The sequence below is a fragment of the Haematobia irritans genome, chromosome 1 (genome assembly GCF_050003625.1).
Source record: "Haematobia irritans isolate KBUSLIRL chromosome 1, ASM5000362v1, whole genome shotgun sequence".
Taxonomy (NCBI): domain Eukaryota; kingdom Metazoa; phylum Arthropoda; class Insecta; order Diptera; family Muscidae; genus Haematobia; species Haematobia irritans.
In genome coordinates this window covers 27424481-27443120 of record NC_134397.1, presented here as the reverse complement: position 1 = coordinate 27443120, position 18640 = coordinate 27424481, and the positions used below count along the sequence as shown (strand labels likewise).

Genomic DNA, 18640 nt, shown 5'->3' with positions numbered 1-18640 from the left:
CATACTTCTAGAGCATCTCTTAAATATATTTTATTAAAAATTCTTTAATTTTTTATTCCATTAATTTCTGTTAGTCCAAATGTAGGAAAATCACTAATAAAATTATTTTCGCACCCCGCCAAAAAAAAAACGACCCACTCTTATGTTGTAGTCAAACTTTGCATAAAAATAGATAAGTAAATAAATCTACTTAAAATATCTATATAATGGTAGTTAGCGTTTGTTTAGCATTCCATACATTTTTGATTTAATCGCCTCTAAAAATCAAAAAATTCATTTACCTTAAGTGGATACCCAGTGTTTGCGGTAAGTATTTAATTTGAAATTATAATTGACAAAGATAATTATAATGACAGCTATATATAGCACTACACTGAAGCAAAAAGCTTAGTGTGCATTAACCCTGTAACGCCTCAATTTTTTTGTTAGCTGATTAAATATTCAATGTTAACGACACAAAAGCAAGAAAACTGAACAAGAAAAGTTAATACGGTAAAATTCAGTATATGCTGCAAAACCTTTTGCTCAATTTTAACTAAGTTTTCTTTTTAATTTACCCATTTTTTATACCCTGCGCCACACTGTGGAACAGGATATTATAAGTTAGTTCATATGTTTGCAACACCCAGAAGGAGACGAGATAGACACATGGTGTCTTTGACAAAAATGCTTAGGGTGGGCTCCTGAGTCGATATAGCCATGTCCGTCTGTCCGTCTGTCCGTGAACACATTTTTGTAACCAAGGGATTAGGTAGTAATTTAAGCCCAATCGACTTCGAATTTGGCACAAGTATGTGTTTTGGGTCAAAATAGAACCCTATTGATTTTGGAAGAAATCGGTTCAGATTTAGATATAGCTCCCATATATATCTTTCGCCCGATATGCACTTATAAGGCCCTAGAAGCCTGAGTATTACCCCAATTTGGTTGAAATTTTGCACTAGGAGTACAATTGGTAGTATAGTCAAATGTGCAAAATTTTATTGAAATCGGTTCAGATTTAGATATAGCTCCCATATATATCTTTCGCCCGATATGGACTAATACGGTCCCAGAAGCCAGAGTTTTACTCCAATTTGGTTGAAATTTTGCACAGGGAGTAGAATTAGTATTGTAGCTATGCGTGCCAAATTTAGTTGAAATCGGTTCAGATTTAGATATAGCTCCCATATATAGCTTTCGCCCGATTTACACTCATATGACCACAGAGACCAATTTTTTCCTCCGATTTAGTTGAAATTTTGCACAGGGAGTAGAATTAGCATTTTAGTTATGCGTGCCAAATTTGGTTGAAATCGGTTCAGATTTAGATATAGCTCCCATATATAGTTTTCGCCCGATTTACACTCATATGACCACAGAGGCCAATTTTTAACTCCGATTTAGTTAAAATTTTGCACAGGGAGTAGAATTAGCATTGTTGCTATGCGTGCCAAATTTGGTTGAAATCGGTTCAGATTTAGATATAGCTCCCATATATAGCTTTCGCCCGATTTACACTCATATGACCACAGAGGCCAATTTTTAACTCCGATTTTGTTGAAATTTTGCACAGGGAGTAGAATTAGCATTGTTGCTATGCGTGCCAAATTTGGTTGGAATCGGTTCTGATTTAGATATAGCTCCCATATATATGTTTTTCTGATTTCGACAAAAATGGTCAAAATACCAATATTTTCCTTGTAAAATCGCCACTTTTTAGTCGAAAAGTTGTAAAAATGACTCTAATTTTCCTAAACTTCTAATACATATATATTGAGTGATAAATCATAAATAAATTTTTGCGAAGTTTCCTTAAAATTGCTTCAGATTTAAATGTTTCCCATATTTTTTTACTAACATTGTGTTCCATCCTAGTGCATTAGCAGACTTAAATTTTGAGTCTATAAATTTTGTAGAAGTCTATCAAATTCTGTCCAGATCGAGTGATACGTAAATGTATGTATTTGGGACAAACCTTTATATATAGCCCCCAACACATTTGACGGATGTGATATGGTATCGAAAATTTAGATCTACAGAGTGGTGCAGGGTATAATATAGTCGGCCCCGCCCGACTTTAGACTTTCCTTACTTGTTTTTTTTGTCTTAAGGTGTGTTTTACTAAAAGCTTTCTGATTTAACGAAGCCCGCCTAAAGACGGGATTGGGCATTAGAGGGTTAATGCACTCCCCAAGAAGACACTCTAACATCTCACCAAGAAGAATCGCTAACGACTCCCCAAATGATCATTCAAACACAGTAATTTCTTACAGAGGAAACATTTATTGACATTTTTGCTTTTTTTCTCTATTTCCAATCCAACAAACCACGATTATCCAACCACGGCAGAAGTTCCATCATGGCTTGACAATATTTATGATTGCCAAACATATCGGCTTTTAATTTTGATTCATCAGCTGTATAATTTTCCATGGTAACATCATCGGTTTTATCCAACATGGCAAGAGGTAAAACTTTCGAAACAACCATATAGGCTACAAAAAACGATACAATTTCAAATTTTCAACCCAATTTCAAAATCTATTTGTGATTTAAGATACTAACCTGCTAAACCATTTTTCAATAAATTTCCATGGATATTCTGTAACTTGGGCAATGGCCTGTGATATTGTAATAGCTTTAAATTCTCTATTAAATGATCATAATAGAATCGTATCATATAATCGAATTGTGCCAATTTTATATCCTTTTTAGCCGAAGACAATATTAAATAGTACAGATCATAAGCTGGTGATCCATATTTACTCATTTGGAAATCGACTAGTAGGGTATTTTTAATTTTTCCAAATGCATCGTATTGGAATAAAATATTGTTGGTCCATAGATCACTGTGATTGAGAACATTGAATTGGCGGTTATTGACACGTTGATCTTCTAGAAGGCGGTCGACAAGGAAATCATCAGAGTCAGCCTAAAGAGAAATCAATAATTTAAAAATTTTTATTATTTAATAAAAAAATACAACATATTTTGTGAGCATCTAATGAAATTGAACCTAAACCTCTAAGACAGTGGGACTAGTTATTATCTTGTAGAACCGCTAATACCAAAATAAATAAACGTTGTTTCTCTCTCCATTACTTTTAATTCAAAAACGGCTGAATTGAATAGGGACTTATCATTGGAGGGAACCATTAGGTTTCCTTATGCGCTACTAGTAAACTATTGTTGAACTTCACAGGAGATTTTGTTGTGACTTGCTCGCCACTACGTTTGACGACTTGAAACTTGGTACAAGTATAGAGTGATCAAAAACCCGGTTTTTTGAAAGCCGGTTTTTCTCAGTTCTAAAAAACCGGACCATTTTTTACAACCGGTGGGCGGTGTTTTAAAAATTAAATAACCAACCTTTTTTCCCAAAATTAGCAAAAACACTTAATTAAGGAAAAAATACATCAATGTTTTAATGTAAAAATTAAAGAGCTCATTGTAATAAAAATGTAAGAAATATTATTAATTTTGTTGACAAAATATACGCTCCGAATTGAACAAGCACGATTTGCTTATATTTCATTGAAATATATCTGGGATTTTTTTAGAAAACCAACGTATTTTATTTGACATCTTGGACGAATACTACACAGAAAAAAATATCACCAAAATATTTCCAATTAAAAATTTAATTGAAGTTGAGCATTTGTTTAATTAATAAATTAATTGGTACAATTAACTTTTTAATCAAGATAGAAAGGTTAAGTTAATTAAGTCAATGATATAAAATTTTAAAATTTTTATTCAAAAATTAATTAACTTTTTAATCGAATTCGGAAGACTAAGTCAATTAACAAAAGTGATGAAATTTTTTTTTTTAATTTTTAATTAAAAATGTATTTCAAACAATCAGTTGTTAATCAAACTAAAAACACTAAGCCAATTCAGAAAGTAATTGAAAAAAGGTCCTTTTTTAGTTAAAATTAATTGAGCTTTGCTATCAACATCAATAAAATTTTTAATTGAATCAATTAAAAAATTAATTGAAATTTGCTAATGAAATCAATTAATTTTTAAATCAAGTCTATTTTTATGCCCAATTAAAACTGTGATTAATACTATCATTTTCGTGATTGAAGACATTTCAAGTAAAAAATTATTTGGATCAATTAATTTCGTGATTGAATCAGATTTTTTTTTTGTATGTTGGAAGTGCGCAGAAAATACATCTGGGATATTTTCTTATTTCAGTTTACATTAAAAAAAAAACGAAAACCGGTTTTTATGATATTAAAAAAAACCAGTTCTACCGGTCCATCAAAAATAGGATTTTATCGACAAATTGACCGGTTTTCCCCGACCGGTTTTGATAACTCTATACAAGTAGTTTATATTAAATTATAGGGTATTCAAAATGGACTATATTGGACTACGTTTAAGTATAGCCCTCATATAAACCGACAAAGTTTTTACAGAAAATTTTGTCAAGATTTTATTTTTATTCAAAATATTGTCAACATTTTATTTAAATTTTTTCAAAATTTTATTTCTTTAGAAAATTTTGTCAAAATTTTATTTCTGTATAAAATTTTGTCAAAATTTTATTTTTATAGATTTTTTTTTTAAATTTTTATTTCTATAGAAAATTTTGTTAAAATTTTATTTCCATAGAAAAATTTTTAAAATTTTTATTTCTATAGAAAATTTTGTCAAAGTTTTTTTTTTCTATACAAAATTTTGTCAAAGTTTTTTTTTCTATAGAAATTTTTTTCAAATTTTATTTCTATAGAAAATTTTGTCAAAATTTTATTTCTATAGAAAATTTTGTCAAAATTTTATTTCTATAGAAAAATTTTTAAAATTTTTATTTCTATAGAAAATTTTGTCAAAATTTTATTTCTATAGAAAAATTTTTAAAATTTTTATTTCCATAAAAAATTTTTAAAATTTTTCTTTCTATAGAAAATTTTGTCAAAATTTTATTTCCATAGAAAATTTTTTAAAATTTTTATTTCTATAGAAAATTTTGTCAAAGTATTTTTTCTATAGAAATTTTTTTTTCATATTTTTATTTCAAAAAAAAAAAATTATTTCTACAGAGAATTTGATCTAAAATTTTATATCTATAAAAATTTTATCTCTATAGAAGATTTTATCAAAATTTTATTTCTATAGAAAATTTTGTAAAATTGTATTTCTATAGAGAATTTGATAAACAGTTTTATTTCTATAGATTCTATAGATTTTAGTTCTATAATTTTGTCAATTTTTTTTTTCTATCGTTAGTTTTGTCAAAAATTTATTTCAATAGACAATTTTGTCAAAATGTTTTTTCTATAGATTTTTTTCTTCAAATTTTTATTTCTATAGAAAATTTTGTCAAAATTTTATTTCCATAGAAAATTTTTAAAATTTGATTTCCATAGATTCTATAGATTTTAGTTCTATAATTTTGTCAAAATATTATTTCTATAGTTCATTTTGTCAAAATCTTATTTCTATAGAGAATTTGATCAAAAATTTTATATACATAGATTTTTTTATCAAACATGTTATTCCTATAGAAGATTTTATAAACATTTTATTTCTATCGAAAATTTTGTCGAAATTTTATTTCTATAGAGGATTTGAGCAAAAATTTTATTTTTATAGATTCTATAGATTTTAGTTATATACTTTTGTCAAAATTTTATTTCTATAGTTAAATTTGTCAAAAATTTATTTCTATAGTTAATAAATAAATTAATAAATCAAAAATTTATTTCTATAGACATTTTTATACCCTCCACCATAGGATGGGGGTATATTAACTTTGTCATTCTGTTTGTAACACATCGAAATATTGTTCTAAGACCCCATAAAGTATATATATTCTGGGTCGTGGTGAAATTCTGAGTCGATCTGAGCATGTCCGTCCGTCCGTCTGTTGAAATCACGCTAACTTCCGAACGAAAGAAGCTATCAACTTGAAACTTGGCACAAGTAGTTGTTATTGATGTAGGTCGGATGGTATTGCAAATCGGCCATATTGGTCCGCTTTTACGTATAGCCCCCATATAAACCGATCCCCCGATTTGGCTTGCGGAGCCTCTAAGAGAAGCAAATTTCATCCGATCCGGCTGAAATTTGGTACATGGTGTTAGTATATGGTCTCCAACAACCACGTAAAAATTGGTCCACATTGGTCCATAATTATATATAGCCCCCATATAAACCGATCCTCCGATTTGGCTTGCAAGGCCTCTAAGAGAAGCAAATTTCATTCGATCCGGCTGAAATTTGGTATATGGTGTTAGTATATGGTCTATAACAACCGTGCAAAAAATGGTCCACATCGCTCCATAATTATATATAGACCCCATATAAACCGATCCCCAGATCTGGCTTCCGGAGCCTTAAAGAGAAGAAAATTTCATCCGATCCTGCTGAAATTTAGTACTTTATGTTGGTATATGGTCTCTAGCAACCATGCAAAAATTGGTCACAATCGGTCCATAATTATATTTAGCCCTTGCGGAGACTCTAAGAGCTAAAAATAATCTACTAAAATTTTATTGCCCTAGAAAATTTTGTCAAAATTATATTTCTATAGAAAATTTTGTCAACATTTTATTTCTTTAGAAATTTTTGTCAAAACATAAACTCTATAGAAAATTTTGTTAAAAAATTATTTCTATAGAAATTTTTTTTCAGAATTTTTTTTTCTGCAGAAAATTTTGTCAAAATTTATGAAGCACCTCTTAGTTGGAGAGGAATATTTTGCAAAATCATCCAAAACATCAAGAATTCTACCAATCAGTAAAAAATCTGTCATTTTTGGTAGTATCGTGTTCATAATTGTATATAGCCCCCATATAAAGCGATCCCCATATTTCAATTCTGGCTTTATAATTACCGCACAAGTGTTCATATCGGTTCGCAATAATTTCTTCCCTATATATACCGGTAAAGAACTAAATATATACGTATTTATTCGGCCTTTGTTTTGCCTAATATATGTCCCTCATGGACTAACTCACAATTTAAAAGATGATGTTGCGAATTTTTAAGATGCCTTGCCTTCGCCCGCAACCCAAGTAATTCAATTGTGTATGACCGTTTTTAGTAGAAGTTTCTACGCAATCCATGGTGGAGGGCACGTAAGTTCGGCCAGGCTGAATCTTATATATACTTGTTTCTTGTAAACAAACACAAAGGTGTCCGAAAATGTTATAGCAGTGTTTGTCCCCAAACTTCATGATCAAATTCTAAAATATTTAAAATAAGTGAAACAATAAGTAGTTGTGGGAAGGATGTGGACCAATTTTTACATTGGTAGTTAGATGGTATATATTGTTTTTCAGCGGTGGATTATCCCACCTCACTGCAATGTGGTACGCCGTTCGGACTCGGCTATAAAAAGGAGGTCCCTTTTCATTGAGCTTAACATGGAATCGGGCAACACTCAGTGATAAGAGAGAAGTTCACCAATGTGGTATCACAATGGACTGAATAGTCTAAGTGAGCCTGATACATCGGGCTGCCACCTAACCTAACCTAACCATGCACAAATTGGTACTTTTCGACCACCAGATTTGACGATCACCATATTTGAAAACAACAAATACAATTTTTATTTATAGATGGGTCCACCCTCTACATCCATTTTATTCATATCATCTAGTACAACTTCCAAAGGAACACCTCCTTTCACTTGTAATATAAAAGACTTCGGCTCAAGTTTTGCAGATAATGGAGTCTTTTCACACAACCGAACATAGTGATCTTGTAGGAAGTTCACTAAGAATACTTTCACTTGCAAAAGGCCCAGTAGGGTGCCCATGCATTTGTGAGGACCATTGCCAAAAGGAAGATAGACCATGGGATGGCGGGACATTTTTTCTTCCACAGAGAAACGTTCAGGATTGAAAATGTGAGGATCTGGCCAATGCTAAAATCGAGCAAAAAAACATTGAAAGATTTCCAAGATGTATACACACACTCTACCAACACTTACCTTGGGATCATAATGCAAACCGTATACCGAGATATACACAGCCATTCCTTGTGGTATGGTATAATCTTTATAAGGCCTTAAGGAAAATAACTCACCATTTTCCGTTGGTAAATGTTCCCTTTCCAGCAATGGTAAAGGAGGATACATTCTCAAAGTTTCATGGACAACTTTATCTAAATATTCCAAACTATTTAAAGACTCATAGCTAATTTCACCCTGACCTTCGTGCCAAGCCTTGTAAATTTCATCTCTTAGTTTTAATTGAATATGGGGATTCTTCGCCAATTCCAAGAGAGTACTCGAAATGGTCGTAGCTGATGTTTCAAAACCCGCCATTGTGAAAAATATCGCTTGAGCCTGTATATTATTCATAATTGGAGGCATATCCTTTGTGTTCAATTCAGGATTATCTTTCAACTTGAGAAAAACATCTATCAAATCATTTCGTTTTATTGCCGATTTTTCTCTGGCTTCCATAATTTCTGAAAGCATGGAGGCCATATATTTCTCAGTTTCTTTGTGATACATTTTTGCACCAACTAAACCAGTCAATTGTGGCATGAAATAAACGAATATAAACGTTATGGCTCTCTTCCAATCGAATTGAACCATTCGTTTAATCTCCAAAGCAAATTCACTTTTAGGATTTTCCAAGACATTTGAATCCAAGCCAAACACAGCTGTTCCAAAAGAATCGGTTGTGTAGAGCGTAGCCAAATGCTTCATATCAATCACAAATCGAGATCCTTTTACTTGCATAAATTTTCGTAGATTGTCACCCACTTTTTGGATTAAAGGGTACATTAGCTTTATTTTTCCATAGGAAAATACAGGAGTTAAGGCTGTATGCATCTTTTTCCAAACATTATAACGTAAAACTGATATACTTAAACTTCCTACGGTATCGACATTGGGATCTGATCGGGCAAAATGATTGGGAAAATTCTGAAAATTTTTCACAAACACCGATTTTAGAAGATCCGGATCGCGAATCAACAAAGCTGGTCGATGAAAAGCATAGATGCCCACAACTGGTTCTTCCTGAAATTTCTCCTCCATATATATGGATTTTAGATGATAAGCAAAATTTGTCTTCAGTGTAAGAGTATCCTTCAAACATCCACTAAACAATCCTGGAACATTTGGTATATTTCGTTTTTCCCAATAACCGAAATTTTTTCTATAACACCATGAGGCCCACAAAGCCAATAGAGCTATTAGACATATACAGATTACCGGTAGCAACATCGAACAAAATAGATTTGCAAACTTTCAGAAACTGAATTTTATTTTCATATTGAGAAATTCATATCACAGTTCGCAGACAGTACAATAAAGCTTTTGCTATCAGTCTAGCAATAAAAACCTGGAGTATTTCCAAAAATAGCCTAAGTTAATTTAACGATCTCATTTATATGTATGAATAAATTGAAAAGTGGAGTGATGGAAGGTAAAAAGTGGCCTGACTGACATATTATGATACTCTACTCTGTTCGTTAACTGTACATAAAAAGGCTTTGTAATATTAACGATTTTTATACCCTCCACCATAGGATGGGGAGTATATTAACTTTGTCATTCCGTTTGTAACACATCGAAATATTGCTCTAAGACCCCATAAAGTATATATATTCTGGGTCGTGGTGAAATTCTGAGTCGATCTGAGCATGCCCGTCCGTCCGTCCGTCCGTCCGTCCGTCCGTCCATCTGTTGAAATCACGCTAACTTCCGAACGAAACAAGCTATCGACTTGAAACTTGGCACAAGTAGTTGTTATTGATGTAGGTCGGATGGTATTGCAAATGGGCCATATCGGTCCACTTTTACGTATAGCCCCCATATAAACGGACCCCCCAGTTTGGCTTGCAGATCCTCTAAGAGAAGCAAATTTCATCTCTAACTACCATGCAACAATTGGTCCACATCGGTCCATAATTATATATAGCCCCCATATAAACCGATCCCCCGATTTGGCTTGCGGAACCTCTAAGAGAAGCAAATTTCATCCGATCCTGCTGAAATTTGGTACATGGGGTTAGTATATGGTCTCTAATAACCATGCAAAAATTGGTCACAATCGGTCCATAATTGTATATAGCCCCCATATAAACCGATCCCCCGATTTGGCTTGCAGATCCTCTAAGAGAAGCAAATTTCATCCGATTCGGCTGAAATTTAGTACTTGATGTTGGTATATGGTCTCTAACAACCATGCAAAAATTGGTCCACATCGGTCCATAATTATATTTAGCCCTTGCGGAGACTCTTAGAGCCAAAAATAATCTACTAAAATTTTATTGTCCTAGAAAATTTTGTCAACATTTTATTTCTATAGAAAATTTTGTCAACATTTTATTTCTTTAGAAAATTTTGTCAAAACATAAACTCTATAGAAAGTTTTTTTTTTAATTATTTCTATAGAAATTTTTTTCAGAATTTTATTTCTGTAGAAAATTTTGTCAAAATTTTATTTCTTTAGAAAATTTAAGAAGCACCTCTTAGTTAGAGAGGAATATTTTGCAAAATCATCCAAAACATCAAGATTTCTACTAATCAGTAAAAAATCTGTCATTTTTGATAGTATCGTGTTCATAATTGTATATAGCCCCATATAAAGCGATCCCCATATTTCAATTCTGGTTTTATAATTACCGCACAAGTGTTCATATCGGTTCGCAATAATTTCTTCCCTATATATACCGGTCAAGAACTAAATATATACGTATTTATTTGGCCTTTGTTTTGCAAAATATATATCCCGCATGGACTAACTTACAATTTAAAAGATGATGTTGCGAATTTTTAAGATGCCTTGCCTTCGGCCGCAACCCAAGTAATTCAATTGTGTATGACCGTCTTTAGTAGAAGTTTCTACGAAATTTATGGTGGAGGGTACATAAGATTCGGCCTGGCCGAACTTACGGCCGTATATACTTGTTATACCCTGCGCCACACTGTGGAACAGGGTATTATAAGTTAGTGCATATGTTTGTAACACCCAGAAGGAGACGAGATAGACACATGGTGTCTTTGGCAATAATGCTCAGGGTGGTCGATATAACCATGTCCGTCTGTCCGTCCGTCCGTCTGTCTGTGAACACATTTTTGTGATCAAAGTCTAGGTCGCAATTTAAGTCCAATCGACTTCAAATTTGGCACATGTTCCTAATTTGGGTCAGAATAGAACCCTATTGATTTTGGAAGAAATCGGTTCAGATTTAGATATAGCTCCCATATATATCTTTCGCCCGATATGCACTAATATGGACCCAGCAGCCAGAGTTTTATACCGATGTGCTTGAAATTTTGTACAAACATAACACTTAGTCGTATAGTCAAGTGTGCAAAATTTGATTGAAATCGGTTCAGATTTAGATATAGCTCCCATATATCTTTCGCCCGATATGGACTTATATGGCCCCAGAAGCCAGATTTTTGGCCGAATTTGGTTGAAATTTTGCACTACGAGTACAATTAGTAGTATAGTCAAGTGTGCAAAATTTCATTGAAATCGATTCAGATTTAGATATAGCTCCCATATATATCTTTCGCCCGATATGGACTAATATGGTCCTAAAAGCCAGAGTGTTGGCCCAATTTGGTTGAGATTTTGCACAGGGAGTAGATTTAGCATTATAGCTATGCGTGCCAAATTTGGTTGAAATCGATTCAGATTTAGATATAGCTCCCATATATATCTTTCGTCCGATGTGCACTTATATGGACTCAGAAGCCAGAGTTTTATCCCGATTAGCTTGAAATTTTGCACAAGGAGTACAATTGGTAGTATAGTCATGTGTGCCAAATTTGATTGAAATCGGTTCAGATTTAGATATAGCTCCCATATATATGTTTTTCTGATTTCGACAAAAATGGTCAAAATACCAACATTTTCCTTGTTAAATAGCCACTGCTTAGTCGAAAAGTTGTAAAAATGACTCTAATTTTCTTAAACTTCTAATACATATATATCGAGCGATAAATCATAAATAAACTTTTGCGAAGTTTCCTTAAAACTGCTTCAGATTTAAATGGTTCCCATATTTTTTTACTAACATTGTGTTCCACCCTAGTGCATTAGCCAACTTAGATTTTGAGTCTATAGATTTTGTAAAAGTCTATCAAATTCTGTCCAAATCGAGTGATATTTAAATGTATGTATTTGAGACAAACCTTTATATATAGCACCCAACACATTTGACGGATGTGATATGGTATCGAAAATTTAGATCTACAAAGCGGTTCAGGGCCCCGCCCGACTTTAGACTTTCCTTACTTGTTTTTACTAACATTGTGTTCCACCCTAGTGCATTAGCCGAGTTAAATTTTGAGTCTATAGATTTTGTAGAAGTCTATCAAATTCTGTCCAGATCGAGTGATATTTGTATGTATTTGGGACAAACCTCTATATATTTAGCCCCAAACACATTTGACGGATGTGATATGGTATCGGTATCAGGCTAACATGAAAAATTAGATCTACAAAGTGGTGCAGGGTATAATATAGTCGGCCCCGCCCGACTTTAGACTTTCCTTACTTGTTTTTCTATAGAATATTTGGTCAAAAATTTTATATCTATAGAAAATTTGGTCAACGTTTTGTTCCTTCTTCTTCTTCTCCAAACATTTTGTCCAAATTGTATTTCTATAGAAAAGTTTCTCAAAATGATATTGATATAGAAAATTTTGTCGAATTTTTATTTTTATAGAAAATTTGGCCAAAATTTTATTTCTTTAGAAAATTTTGTCAACATTTTATTTCATAAGAAAAATTTTGTTAAAATTTGTCACGCGTGAATCACGTGAGTCGTGAATTAAATCTGAAGCAATTCTCGTGAATGGGACTAAAAAAAATATATCGTGCGTGAGTAATAAAATCGGTTCGTGAATAAAATTTCTGCAAAATCACGCTCACGAAAAAATCAAGATTTAATTCCTACTCGTATGTTAACTGAAATTGATTTAGCTGTCGTATGTTATATAAAATATATAAAATATAATATATGCATTTTTATATAAAATATAATGTATGATTTAGCTGTCGTATGTTATATAAAATATATAAAATATAATATATGCATTTTTATATAAAATATAATGTATGCATTTTGTTACCCTTGCTCATTCCCGGTTGGAAAATGTCGTGTGTCTCGTGAATTTGTCGAGAGTCACGTGAATCGTGCGTGAACGTGAGACTTTAAATGTAGTTCATACGTGGGTACTGGTTTTCATTTCGTGAATGTGCGTGAGTGGGATTGGCTACCACACGTATCGTGCGTGAATAAATATTTGACTTAGTGAATGTTCGTGAGTGAAATTTCACTCACGTGCACACCTCTAATACGACATTTGCGAAAAGAACCGAATTTCAAAGATTCGTATACTAAATTTTAAGTTTTTCAACTTTCTGTTTCTGGTTTTTTCCTACTTACCAATTTTTCATAGTATTGTTGGCAGTTTTTCCACTTCTTCAATTGATTCAAAAATGCTCCTGAAGCATTGAATTCTTTTAGCAATGCCTTATTTTTCTCCTGGAATAGGCCCACAGTGAAATCTTCTCCAAACATACCATAATGTTCAACATAACAAGCAGATGCTGCATGAAATTCAGCAATTTTCTTGAGGACTTCTTTCATATGATCCATATCCAAACCTTCCATACGATGGGCATGTTTGTATTGTTTAGTCTTTAGATCTTCCAATAGCACGTATTCCACACCCATGTCGCGATCGAACGTGTATGCCTTGGGGGAAAATTGTACCGGTTTACCCACCTCGCTATATAAATATTCAAATTTGGGCAATATTTTGTGATACATTTCCTCTTCCCGGGAGAATAGACGCAATCTTTCCAAAATATTAGCCATAAATGCATTTACATGATGAGCTTTTAAAACGAATGTAGCTGATTTGGTGGAACAATCTTAAAAAAAAGGATAAAATCGGAAACTATCAATTGATTTTCAAATTATATTTCGATTTGGCTTCTTGTATTACCTGGCATTTCTACTTCCGCCTTTATATGCATTATAAGAGAAGTAAAGTTTTCACCCTTTTTTGCTGCATTTTCCGTGGTAATTTTTAGAATTCTTTTATAATCTCCAATTTGCTGGTCTATGGCCTTTTCAAGGGTAATTTTATTCAACCATTCTGGTAAGCCTTCACCTATTTGGTGACCATTTTCTGAAGCTGCCATTGTTTTGAATAGAAAACTTGAAATAAAAAAAATTGGTCACTTCAATGAATCTTAGAGAAAGCTTGAGGATAAAATGACGAAGTAGTTTTAACCATGACAATAACTCTCTTTAGTTGAATCTGGGAATTTCTATCTAAGTGTCTAAGGTTAAGTGTATTTTTTGTGGATCATGAAGCGATTTCCAAAGTCAGCTTATTCCAACATAAAGAATCGATAGTTTTTTTTTACCGATTGTAGAAATAAAAATAAAAATCACTCTCAACGTCATATAGTAAAATATGCAATTAAATGCTGTAGCAGAACTATTTGTTAATAAAACTTGAATGCAATATTAGCAATAAAATCAAACAAACACAAACAATAATTAAAATAATTAAGCACTTTTAATTAACATTGGGATACACGCAAATCTTGTAGTTAGTTGCTTACTTCCGTGTGTGTTTTGAGGAACTTTTTCGATGGTTGAGTTATTACTTCTTTACGTAAGAAGTTTTCGGCATGAACTGAGACGCAAAGTAAATATTCATACGGCCTTTTTTTTCAGGTAACAAATTTAATTGAAGTATATAAGATTGATGACAATTTCCATGTCTTCGATTTCATGTTAATTGACGAATTGAACTAGAATTTCATACAGTTTCGTATTTTCCGCTTGCTTTAATATTTATTTACCTTGATAATTTCATAATTATCGTTAGTGACGATACAGTGTTTTCATGAGAACACAAGTTGACCTTAGAATAGTTTTAGTTCGGAAATTATAAAGTAAACTCAATTTTTTAACAAAATATATTGCAATGCACATAATAAAAAGTACATACGGCAGTAAGTTTGGCCATGTCGAATTGTATGTATCCTCCACCATGGATTGCATAGAAAGTTATAGGAAATATTGCTATCTGTAATCGAATTGCTTGGGTTGTGGTTACAGTTGCTGATGGCAAGGTATCTTAAAAGTTTTTAACATTGTCTTTTAATTAATCCATTTGGAGTCTATGTTAGACAAAAGAAGGCATCCCTTGTAAAAATTGGTGGATCTGGCCAGATATTATTAGACCTCCTGCCATATCTGATTAGATATGATAGTATAACAGTTTGGCTGATAAGTCCCCGGACTAACAAAGCAAAACACAGTTTTTTTTTCAAAATTCGTTTTTATTATTCAACATAGTTCCCTTCAAGAGCGATACAACGATTATAACGACCTTCCAATTTTTTGATACCATTTTGGTAGTACTCCTAAGGTTTTGCCTCAAAATAGGCCTCAGTTTCGGCGGTCACCTCTTCATTGCAGTCAAATTTTTTCCCTGCGAGCATCCTTTTGAGGTCTGAGAACAAGAAAAAGTCGCTGGGGGCCAGGTCTGGAGAATACGGTGGGTGGGAAAGCATTTCGAAGCCCAATTCATGAATTTTTGCCATCGTTCTCAATGACTTGTGACACGGTGCGTTGTCTTGGTGGAACAACATTTTTTATACCCTTCACCACTACTGTGGTACAGGGTATAATAAGTTTGTGCATTTGTATGTAACGTCAAGAAGGAGTAATCATAGACCAACCTTTTAGTATACGGATCGGCTTAGAATTAAATTCTGAGTCGATTTAGCGATGTCCGTCTGTCTGTCTGTCTGTCCGTCTGTCTGTCTGTTGATGTATTTTTGTGTGCAAAGTACAGCTCGCAGTTTTAGTCTGATTGTCTCAAAATTTGGTATAGGGTCCTGTTTCGTCTCAAAGACGACCCTATTGATTTTGGAAAAAATCGGTTCAGATTTAGATATAGCTGCCATATATATTTTTCGATCTGGTCATAATTGGCGTGTATATCAACCGATCTTCCTCAAATTCCGTACATCCGAATATTTTATGGGTCTCGAAAAACTTGCAAAATATCAGCCAAATCGGTTCAGATTTAGATATTGCTCCCATATATAGCTTTCGCCCGATTTACACTCATATGACCACAGAGGCCAATTTTTAACTCCGATTTAGTTGAAATTTTGCACAGAGAGTAAAATTAGCATTGTTGCTATGCGTGCCAAATTTGGTTGAAATCGGTTCAGATTTGGATATATCTCCCATATATAGCTTTCGCCCGATTTACACTCATATGACCGCAGAGGCCAATTTTTTGCTCCGATTTAGTTGAAATTTTGCACAGGGAGTAGAATAAGCATTGTAGCTATGCGTGCCAAATTTGGTTGAAATCGGTTCAGATTTAGATATATCTCCCATATATAGCTTTCGCCCGATTTACACTCATATGACCACAGAGGCCAATTTTTAACTCCGATTTAGTTGAAATTTTGCACAGAGAGTAGAATTAGCATTGTTGCTATGCGTGCCAAATTTGGTTGAAATCGGTTCAGATTTGGATATAGCTCCCATATATAGCTTTCGCCCGATTTACACTCATTTGCCCACAGAGGCCAATTTTTAACTCCGATTTAGTTGAAATTATGCATAGGGAGTAGAATTAGCATTGTAGCCATGCATGCCACATTTGGTTGAAATCGGTTCAGATTTAGATATATCTCCCATATATAGCTTTCGCCCGATTTACACTCATATGACCACAGAGGCCAATTTTTAACTCCGATTTAGTTGAAATTTTGCACAGAGAGTAGAATTAGCATTGTTGCTATGCGTGCCAAATTTGGTTGAAATCGGTTCAGATTTAGATATAGCTCCCATATATATGTTTTTCTGATTTCGACAAAAATGTTCAAAAAACTAACATTTTCCTTGTAAAATCGCCACTGCTTAGTCCAAAAGTTGTAAAAATGACTTATTTTCCTAAACTTCTAATACATATATATCGAGCGATAAATCATAAATAAACTTTTGCGAAGTTTCCTTAAAATTGCTTCACATTTAAATGTTTCACATATTTTTTACTAATATTGTGTTCCACCCTAGTGCATTAGCCGACTTAAATTGTGAGTCTATAGATTTGTAGAAGTCTATCAAATTCTGTCCAGATCGACTGATATTTAAATGTATGTATTTGGGACAAACCTTTATATATAGCACCCAACACATTTGACGGATGTGATATGGCATCGAAAATTTAGATCTACAAAGTGGTGCAGGGTATAATATAGTCGGCCCCGCCCGACTTTAGACTTTCCTTACTTGTTTCTTCTTCATATGGGGCCATTTTGCCGCGATTTCGATGTTCAAACGCTTCAATAACGCCATATATAGTAACTGTTGATTGTTTTTCCCTTCTCAAGATAATCGATAAAAATTATTCCATGCGCTTCCCAAAGAACAGAGGTCATTACTTTGCCAGCGCACTTTTGAGTCTTTCCACGCTTCGGAGACGGTTCACCGGTCGCTGTCCACTCAGCCGACTGTCGATTGGACTCAGGAGTGTAGTGATGGAGCCATGTTTCATCCATTGTCACATATGGACGGAAAAACTCGGGTGTATTACGAGTTAACAGCTGCAAACACCACTCAGAATCATCAACACGTTGTTGTTTTTGGTCAAATGTGAGCTCACGCGGCACCCATTTTGCACAGAGCTTCCGCATATCCAAATATTGACGAATGATATGACCAAAACGTTCCTTTGATATCTATAAGGCCATATCTGAACAGATATAACTATATATACTTTGATATTATTAGATATGATCAGATCGACCGATTTTTACACGGGATATTAAATTATAAGAAAAATCAGTTCTTGATCGGTTCGTATAGATGAGTATATAAATAATCATTCGCAATATTCGCACGGTAATTAAAGAGTTATATACGAAATTCGCTCCTCCAAGAGGCTCCGCAAGCCAAATATGGGGATCGGTTTGTATGGGACTATATATAGTAATTATGGATCGATATATATTAACGTACTTAATTTCAAGCGGATTTACTCCTCCATGAGGAGTCAAATCTGGGGGATCGGTTTATAAGCAAGCTATATAACTTTGAATCTATATGGGCCAATTTTAGTATATGCTCTCACGCACCAAATTTTATCCGGATCGGATGAGCTTTTTCCAGGAGGATCCGAAAGGCAAATTGACCTATATAGACCAATTTTCACATGGTTGCTGGAGGACGTCTACTTAGGTTAGGTTAGGTATAGTGGCAGCCCAATAAATCGGGTTCACTTAGACTATTCAGTCCATTGTGATACCACAGTGGTGAACTTCTCTCTTATCACCAGTGATGCCAGGAAGTTTTTTGAAAATTCCCTAACATCGCTGAGGGTGAAGGTATCTTAAAACTTCCTAACACCGTAAAACTTCCTAACCACATAGTCCATACGTGGTATATATTAAACTACAAAAGGCCGATTAAATACGTATATAATTAAGTTTAAAGTTTCTATAGAAATACAATTTTGACAACATTTGCTATAGAAATAAAATTTTGACAAAATTTTCTATAGAAATAACATTTTGACAATGTTTTCTATAAAAATAAAATTTTGGTAGATTATTTTTGGCTCGAGTGGCAACCATGATTATGAACCGATATGGACCAATTTTTGTGTGAATGGGGA

General features: G+C 33.3%; 2 protein-coding genes across 2 annotated transcripts; both read right to left on the bottom strand.

Annotated features, from left to right (window-relative positions):
- Positions 1–2245: 2245 nt before the first annotated feature.
- Positions 2246–14739, bottom strand: LOC142220494 (uncharacterized). Its single transcript, XM_075289672.1, has 5 exons — positions 14556–14739; positions 13928–14142; positions 13363–13853; positions 2548–2914; positions 2246–2477 (listed from the first exon to the last, which is right to left on the bottom strand). The coding sequence occupies exons 2-5, from the start codon at positions 14124–14126 to the stop codon at positions 2290–2292; spliced, it is 1245 nt and encodes a 414-aa protein (XP_075145787.1). The 5' UTR covers positions 14127–14142; positions 14556–14739; the 3' UTR covers positions 2246–2289.
- Positions 7524–9178, bottom strand: LOC142219756 (cytochrome P450 6g1-like). Its single transcript, XM_075288600.1, has 2 exons — positions 7931–9178; positions 7524–7864 (listed from the first exon to the last, which is right to left on the bottom strand). Exons 1-2 carry the CDS (start codon positions 9176–9178, stop codon positions 7547–7549), a joined length of 1566 nt encoding a protein of 521 aa, XP_075144715.1. The 3' UTR covers positions 7524–7546.
- Positions 14740–18640: the final 3901 nt, after the last annotated feature.

Excerpts from the sequence above, each read along its gene's own strand:
- LOC142219756 (XM_075288600.1), bottom strand. The coding sequence starts at position 9,178 with ATGTTGCTACCGGTAATCTGTATATGTCTAATAGCTCTATTGGCTTTG. Across the intron at positions 7,865-7,930 it reads GTTTGCATTATGATCCCAAG|CATTGGCCAGATCCTCACAT; the intron begins GTAAGTGTTGGT and ends GCTCGATTTTAG.
- LOC142220494 (XM_075289672.1), bottom strand. The coding sequence starts at position 14,126 with ATGGCAGCTTCAGAAAATGGTCACCAAATAGGTGAAGGCTTACCAGAA. Across the intron at positions 2,915-13,362 it reads AACAATACTATGAAAAATTG|GCTGACTCTGATGATTTCCT; the intron begins GTAAGTAGGAAA and ends ATTTCTCTTTAG. Across the intron at positions 2,478-2,547 it reads ATTGAAAAATGGTTTAGCAG|CCTATATGGTTGTTTCGAAA; the intron begins GTTAGTATCTTA and ends CGTTTTTTGTAG.